Raw genomic sequence first — 9,180 nt, forward strand, 5'->3', positions numbered from 1 at the left:
CAGGCAATTGGTGGGATCTAGAAAAGATCATTCTGAGTGAGGTATCCCAGAAGGAGAAAGACACACATGGTATATACTCACTTATATAGACCTATAAGACATGATAAACATAATGAAATCTATATACCTAAAGAAGATAAAAAAGAAAGAAGACCCGGGGTAAGATAATCAGTCCTCACTTAGAAAGACAAATGGGATGGGCATTTGACGTAAGAGAAAACAAGTAACATGACAGGAGCCTACCACATAGGGCCCTTGAAAGACTCTACCGAGCAGTGTATCAAAGCAGAAACTAAGACTCATAACCAAACCTTCGGCAGAGTGCAGGGAATCATATGAAAGAAGGGGGAGTTAGTATGACATGGAAGGGATAGAAGCTCCACAAGGACCAAATCTATCTGGGCACAGGGGTCTTATATGAGACTGTTTCTCCAACCAAGGACCATGTATGGATATAACCTAGAACCTCTGCTTGGATGTAGTCCATGTTAGCTCAGTAACCAAGTGGGTACCATAGTAAGGGGACAGGGACTATTTCTGACATGAACTCAATGGCAGGCTCTTTGACCTCCCAACCCCCAAGGGAAGAGCAGTCCTGCTAGGCCACAGAGGAGGACTTTGCAGCCAGTCCTGAAGATACCTGATAAGCTAGGGTCAGATGAAAGGGGAGGACGTCCTCCCCTATTAGTGGACTTGGAAAGGGTCAGGGAGGAGATGAGGGAGTGAAGGTAGGATTGGGAGGGAATGAGGGAGCTGGATTCAGCTGGAATACAGAGTTAATAAAATGTAACTAATAAAAATTTAAAAGAAGGCTGTCGAGCAACCAGAACCTATAGTTTACATTGATGGCAAGAAACATTAAAGTTTGAATCTTGTATAAAAATATTAATATTTCCAAATAACAAAGCATAAGGAAAATTTACATAGGCAATTATAGGGCCTCCCAAGGGTTTCTGTGGCAAGCTTCCAAATTTAGGTCTGCCGAAAACCAGAATCAGACCAAAGTCCCATAGTCAATTCTCTTTTTCATTCTTCCTGATTTTTTTGAAATTGTTTTGATTACCAGACCATTCAAGCCCTATGACATTGTATCTAAAAAGTTTCTCTGCACAACATCTTCTCCCAAGAGCAGAATAAGACAAAGGTGGGTCAGGAGCATATGCTGAATAGAGCTCTCCCTTCACCATCAGGACAGAATTCACCATGGTCAGCAGCAGGAACATCCTCCTTCTGGTTAACATCTGCAAATTGCACCACCCTTTCTGGATCTACCTGGCTCCTTCTGCATCCTGCAGAAAAACACAAACATGCCCTCTTCACCATATTAATACAGGGTCAGGGCCCTGCCATATTCCAGCAATTGGATCTTTCCATTTCACTTTGAAATATATCTTTGGTATTAGGGTACCACTATCTATCAGCCACAGCCTTGTATATCCACATTCAAAAAGTATGAAATAAAGAGAGCATGATTAAGATTTGGGGATATGACTCCCCATTTTTTATTTTTTTGCAGATTTTTTAAACATATCCAATGACCAATAATCAATAAACAAGACATATTGAATATGGTAAACTTATACAGACAAAACACTTTCCTATTTGTTGAAACTGATTTTTATGACCACAGAAGTTTTCTGGCAGAATTAACCATTTGCTTTCCTATTGGAAAAACTGAGAAGTTGCTTTTTTTTTTTTTTCCCTAGCTCCAGTGATTTTAGCTGTTGCTTGACACTGCTCAGCAAATTTTAACTTCCCCAATAAATGATATTCTTCGGCTAAACATCCTCTTGCTAATTGCTTACAGTCCTTCAGCCAGAGGGCCTCAGTAGATAAGGACTCTAAAGAGCTTGAGTAAATAGTCCTGTAGGACCATACTGAGGAGATGCAATTTTTTTCTTTCCATGTGATTTTTTAAAATTAATTACACTTAATTTACTTTGTATCTCCCCTGTAGTTCCCTCCCTCTTCCCCTCCCAATTCTTCCCTTCCTTGTCCTTCTTCACACACGCCCCTCCCCAAGTCCACCCTACGGGAGGTCTTCTTATTTTTCTTTCTAGTTATTTTTCCTAATAGATCCTAGTCTGTTAGGTCTCATCAGGAGTGGTTGCATTGTCTTCCTCTGTGGCCTGGTAAGGCTGCTCCCTCCTCAGGGGGAGGTGATCAAAGAACAGGCCAATCAGTTCATGTCAGTGACAGTCCCTGTTCCCACTACTATGGAACCCCCTAGGAGACTGAACTGTCATGGGCTACATCTGTGCAGGGGTTCTGGGTTATCTCCATGTATGATACTTGGTTGGACTATCAGTCTCAGGGAAGACCCATGTGCCTTAATTTTTTGGATCTGTTGCTCTCCTTGTGGAGCTCATGTTCCCTCCAGGTCTTACTAACTCCCACTTCTTTCATAAGATTCCCTGCAATCTCCTCAAACGTTGGCCATAAGTCTCAGCATCTCCTTTCATAGTTTTCAGGGCAGAACCTTTCAGAGGCTCTCTGTGGAAGGCTCTTAACTTGTTCCGTTTTCTCCTTCTTCTGCTGTCTATCCTCTTTGCATTTCTAAATGGGGACTGAACATTTGAGCCAGAGTTCTCCCTCTTGATTGGTTTCTTTATGTGTACAGATTTTAGTAGGTTTATCCTATATTATGTCTATATGAGTGACTATACCATGTGTGTCTTTCTGGGATAGCTCACTCAGGATGATCTTTTCCAGTTCCCACCATTTACCTGCAAATTTCATGATTTCCTTTTTTTTTTATCACTGAGTAGTATTCCATTGTGTAGATATGCCATACTTTCTCTATCCATTCCTCAGTTGAGGGGCATCTTGGTTGTTTCCAGCTTCTAGCTATTACAAATAAAGCTGCTACAAACATGGTTGAGCAAATATCCTTATTGTGTACTTGAGCCTCTTTTGGATATATGCCTAGAAGTGGTATGGCTAGATCTTAAGGAAGAGCTATTCCTAATTATCTGAGAAATTGCCAGCTTGATTTCCAGAGGGGTTGTACAAGTTTACATTCCATTCAGCAGTGGAGGAGGGTTTCCGTTTCTCCACAACATCTCCATCTTCGGTTCAATTTTTTTAATTGTTTAAAAGTTAGAGGACCATGGATTCTCACCACATTACTCTGTCCATCAGATCGCTCTAGAACTGGAAAACCATAAAACTCAGTTATATCTTCTACTTTCTGCCTACCTTGTTGCTACAAAGAAGCTTGTAAAGGGGATACAGTTGCACATCCAGTGAACAAATGAAAAAGTCCCTTTGTCTTTTGTGTTAAAGCAACTGTAGCTGTCCCAAGAGAAGGGGCCAAACATACAATGAGGGAGTTGGGGTGGGGGATTGAGCCTCATTTTCCCTAGTACTTAATTTTCCAATTTTTCTGTTTATTTTCTCCAAGCCCCATTCAAACTTTTTTTTATTTCTGTTAGCCAAGGCTTAAGATTTTTTTAACACTCATACCTGAATTAGAGGGTATCTCTCAGAATAATACTTAGCTGTTTCTTCCTCCAGCTCTGCAACCTCATCAGGATCTAAGTCATCCTCAAAGTCTTTTACTAACAAAAATTATTATCATTAGCAGGGACATGAAACTCTTTGAGAGGAGCCAATGGTTTAATCTCTTTTTGTCTTGAAGCCTCCCATTTTTCTTTCCTCTTTCTCTCTAACCCTGAAAGTTTTACTTTCTCAGGTCCATTCCACTTATACATACTATTCCTAATTAAATTCAATGCAAAAACATGAGACTACTGTTCTTGTTCCATTTCACTCTTGATTTTTACTCACAGTGCCCTTTTCTCTTTACTTTACAATCCAAATTCTCCAAAAGCAGTGCTGTCCTTCACTGCTTCCCTGTATCTTAAGGTCCCTGTCCATGCACAAAAATTCTGGAGCTTGTCTGCAGAGTTGAACACTTTACTGAGTGCAGAGTGAGGACTGAAAGAAAATTAAAAAAAAAAAAAACTAACACACTACACATGGGATCAGTTAGAGAGGGCTGCCAGTAGAAACTATCAGATAGGTTTATTCCACAATCCCTTTTGATTGTCAGAGCAAAGCACCTTGATACAATAAAGGGATTCATGGAGAAGTCAAACTTGTTTACCTCAACCAACTATCTGTGTGATCCTCACACAAACAAAAGGAAGTGGACTTGGCAAAACATCCTGCCTATCCCTGTCTCCAGGTGAACACCAGTGTGAAAACAGGTTTTTTTTTCTGAGCTCAATAACAAAGCAGCCTGACAAACAAGTGGCTCTTCACACACACATACATATAAATGTTTCCAAAATATTTTTAATGTAATCTTTAAAGTGAACCTTAAGTACTAACCAATCCAGGTTTCTACTGCCAATGCATGATGTCCTGTGAGAGTTCATCTAAATCCCAACTGGACTGTGGAGTCTTAGCTGCAGTCTTTGCTCTATTAACACAGAAAGTACTTCTTTGGATATTCATCTTCAATGCTGATCCTAATTTGATCTTTTTTTCTTAATCTTTGCTGTAATGATTTTGGCAGAAAACATGTTTTCACATAATTAATGACAGGTTTTACCTAACTAATTTTACTCTATACATTATTGCCTTGATATACTCTGTGCTTTCCTTACTCATTTTGAGAGGAATGTATTATCTGTATGAGTAGGATGGGAGAGATGTTAGAAAGGTAGAAATGCATAGAATAATTTTTAATAACCCAGAAATGAAAAATTACAAAAAACTGAAAAAATTTGAGGGAAAAATGGGTGGCTGAATAGTCCATCTATCCTAGGTAGTTGTTTTCATTTTGTTAATAAGATAAACGAAGATATGTAAAAGTATATTCAGTTTTGGTTTTGAAATATGTTTCCTTTCTCACTGTCATTGAATTATTTCTCAAATGTAATGTACTTGAGTATGATCACTACTTTTCTTTCTGATTTGAAATTAGACATTATATATAATTTTATAGATAGAATTCTTAATAATGCCGGATTTGTTATTTTCTTTGGCACTTTTGCTGGGCATTCTTTCTCAACTTTCATTATTGCAGTACCATGTTCTTATGAGCTTTGCAGTTAAAGGACAATTCATGGGATGAAAGAGTTTTACTATATTTTCATGTTCACTGTTTGTAGACATTAAGATTTCATTTTAGACCATGGTTGAGTCTTCTATAGAGTTGGATAACTCATGCTTTGTCCTCAGTAGTATATGATGCTCTCATAAAATAGTCACTATTATTTTATATATATATATATATATAACACTATTATTTTCTTAGAAGTGGGGGACAGCAGTTTGGGGATATAACAACCTCATCTTTATATATTAGTGATATAAGTAAAGTCAAAGCCAGGGGCTACTTAAAATACTTAAACTTAAAACGGATGCTTTACCTTTATGTTAGCTTTTCCATATTAGAGATATGTTTGTCAATATAGAGTTAGTGATGTCATACTGGAGGAGAAATGAAAATATGCGAGTGACTCTTGGTGAGAGATGCTAAATACCTCACACATGTAAGGAAATATCTGATCCAACATGTCAGTAGTAGTGCCCTCTAAAAGTTCTGTTTCCAACCATTTCCATTCCATGGATTGTACACAAATGTGTAAAGAAGTCAGTTATTCATATGATGGGGGGGGAGAGTGGAATATTGAAGGGAATTTAGAGGAAATTATGGCCTAACAACATGAATAGCACTATTTTTAAAGGAGACATGATACGGCAAGAGTCCTTTTAACAAATGATTTCACAGCTGTTGCTTTGGGGAGTTTTTGTCTCACTTCCTCTATGGTTTGCATCACTGTGAATATAGCTACTATCATAAGATTGACAGTAGTAGTCAGCCTCATCCTCAGCCTGCACGTTACTGATGGTCAGAGAGGCTGAGTTGGAGGAGCTGTCAATGGAGCCAGAGAATCGATCAGGAATCTCGGATGGTCTGTTGTTATTATCATAGATTACATTGGTGGGGGATCTTCCCAAGTGCTGCTGGTACCAGTGCACATAGCTGCTTCCAATGTTTCCACTGCTGCGCTGGCAAGAGATGGTGACTTTGCTTCCTAGAGACCCTGACACAGAGTTTGGCTGAGTCAGTACAAACTGACCACATGACCCTGTAAGAAGAAAATAATAAAAGTCAGTAAGAACAAAGCAACCCATTCACAGATAAGCCTATGCACCAAACATCCAAAGCTATAAGTAGTTACTCTCCCAGAATTCCTTCAGTCAACTCACCTGCTAAGTAATAAAGGAAGACAAGGAGTAGTGGAGCCAGAGTCATGGTGAAAACACTCAGATTCGGCTTCCTGAATCCAGTGGACAAGCTATAGCTCAACACCCCTTCTTATCTGTCTCTGAGATTCTAGTTGCATGCAGGCTGTATGCAAATACCCCTCTTCCGGTAATGATCAAGTCTCTACTTTTATTTCAGACTGAGTCTGACTGACAAATAGAGAGACTGCTTATGATGTAGATATGGTCATCATCAAAGGAAAGGACAGAAAAGCTGAAAATGAAGGGAACAGAAGAGGAGTGGGGAGCTTGGCCATGACTCCTAATGCAACCAAGTCTTGTTACCTGGTATGTGACTGCTAGGCTCATAACTGCCAACAGTGAGACCATTTGGACCTCACATAGCCATTTTCTGGAGTCTGAGTGGAACATAAATTGTCCTTTAATAAAATTCTGTCAATGTCAACTAAAGCAGTGTGTAACCGAGTTTACTTTTGCATAGAGAATCAGTGACCAGTTTGAGAATAACTGTCTTCCTTTGATATAAAAGTCCTGTAGTTGTAATTGTGGCCATTTCTAGGTAAGAATTTACTCAAGATTGTAGTTAAGAGTTTACCTCAGCACTTAAGTGTTCTTGCTGTTCCTGTACAGTATGTGAGTTTGGTTTTCAGCATCCATGTCAGACAGATCAGAACCTCCTCTGATTATAGCTCTATGGCATTGGATGTCCTATTTAAGCCTCCTCAGACATCCAGATTCATTAGCTTACACACACACACACACACACACACACACACACATATACACACACACACTGTCAAGATATCAAATAACTACCATCTACCACATATTAGGTCTGAAGAAACAATGAAAATAAAGAAGCTGAAATCTTCATGAAATCATATATTCTAAGTAAATCCCTTCTCAAACAGCTGTGTATTTGTAACATTGGAAGAATGAAGCAATGGAGAAGATATCAAATTGTATATATTGAGACTAGGTTATTAAAATTGAAAATACTTTTGAGTCATTTTTCTATGCGAAGTAGGTACTGTCCAAGAAGTTATGAATTTTTTTGTTACTATAAATATTTTACTGACCAATGACTCTATTGAGATGAAAGACAAAGTATAAAACAGAATTTTGAGTTTACTTTGCATGTGGCCAATTGGACCTAGGAGCAGGAAGGATCCCAGTGCCGCTCTTGGGTAATAATTCTCAGTGGCATCACTACCTGTGTTAGTGTGGGGAAGGAAGTAGTGATTTATGAATGACTTGGTCTTGCAGCAGCTTTGTTTTCTCAAAAGCAACCCATCACTGCCCTCTAATGGGCATAAGCATTTCCAAGAGAAATACTGGGGAGTGAAACTTTTTCTTCCAGGGAAGCAATTGAAAGAGTTTTAAAGGAACGTGGGTAGGCAAGGAAAACAAAAACAGGCCTCCTGAGATGGCCTCTTCCTGTTGCTAGAATACTCTTTGAGAAGAAATAGCTAAAAGGCACAAAAGTACATATTAACACATAACTAATAGGGAGAAGGGGAGGAAACGGTAGCTCAAAAAAATTACCCAAGTGAACATCTAGCACCTGCTTAACAGACTTCCTTTCTTCTCCCATTCTGAATTCCATTCTCCACTACTTGGTTCTATATTTCCCAATCATTCAGGTTTTTTCCCTCCAGGGCAGAAAATAATTCCCTGCAATTTTCCAACACCCCAGTTAAATTTCTTCAGGTCTCTCACCTAGGATTTGACATGATCTTTTCTCAAGCTGATATGCCTAACTGAAAATCACAGAGAAGAACTTAGAATCATTCATGATGCAAGAGGTACTTGGAGGCCATCTTCCTTACTAAGTAATACTTCTGCACAACTACAGGTTTGGATTCTCAGTTATACCTGACATCCATTGATTATATAGAGAGCAGGTGCTTGGACTCTGAATGAGCACGATGGAAGGTGGTTTTAACCTTGAGAACCAGGACAAAGGCTGTGTACCTAATTTCAGCCAAGATACATGGTAAATAGCACTCCCAAGGAAATTATAAGCTTGGGAGGAGAAAGACTGGGAGATGCATATTTTGTACTCAATGACTTTGGGAGTGATCCACAGTAATGTTACTCTTCTTGTCATAGCTTCTGCATTTCACCCTGGCTCTTGGACTCTTGAACTGGAAATAGCTAAATGGAAGCACCTGAGTGTAGGCTGCTGGAGAAAATACATAGTACACCCTGAGTTCTATGTCCAGCATTGTAAAAGTCAGTCAGTGGAGGAAAGAGAGAGAATGCTTTTTTTCAGCATCATAGCTTATGGAATCATAGCTTAAAGTGTTTTCCTCAGTTTTATCTAAATATTGTCCAGTAGTGAAAAGTAACAGCCTGAGATGCTTGATCTTATGGTTGTTCAATATCCATATTTGGGGGCTATACTAATGTGGTCAGGAAGATGAAAGTGGAGGATGGCCAAAGCCCGATAAATTCCCAGGGGATTGTGATAAATTTCTCAACATAATTTGTAATTATTCTCTTTTGCTTGAAGGCAATGGAAATCACACCTGATATTTAAGCAATCTATAGTTTACAATAAAAAGGGTCAATACCCCTGAAAATATTTTTTTTGTGATACCAAGCAAAGCCAGAGTAGAATAAGACCTCTGAGTCTTCTTCATAAAGATGCAAAACTGGCTTAAAAGAAGAAAGTCTACAGGAGCCAGAGGTTCCTCTCAAGCCCAAGATACCCATAAAGACCAGATCCTTTTGTGGTCTTTACTGTGAAAAGTAAAAGGAAAATAATTAATTTTGGCCACATGTATTGCTGTAAATACCCAGAAAAGAAGTATAGCCAATGGAAGGGAACATAGGCATCCTTCTTTAATGGTTCAGAGGCTCCCTGGGTTAACATTCCCTGGGCTATAACCATATGAGATGCTACATATATGCACCTATTTTTCTTCTGTCTAA

General features: G+C 38.9%; 1 gene segment (V, D, J or C); it reads right to left on the reverse strand.

Moving 5' to 3' along the window:
• Positions 1–5,724: 5,724 nt before the first annotated feature.
• On the reverse strand, positions 5,725–6,310 carry LOC129689798 (immunoglobulin lambda variable 6-57-like). The segment is given in 2 exon segments: positions 5,725–6,104; positions 6,226–6,310. Coding segments are annotated over 2 exon segments (426 nt in total).
• Positions 6,311–9,180: the final 2,870 nt, after the last annotated feature.

This window comes from Psammomys obesus, unplaced genomic scaffold (genome assembly GCF_907164565.1).
Source record: "Psammomys obesus unplaced genomic scaffold, mPsaObe1.curated_primary_1811, whole genome shotgun sequence".
NCBI classification, from domain to species: Eukaryota; Metazoa; Chordata; class Mammalia; order Rodentia; family Muridae; genus Psammomys; species Psammomys obesus.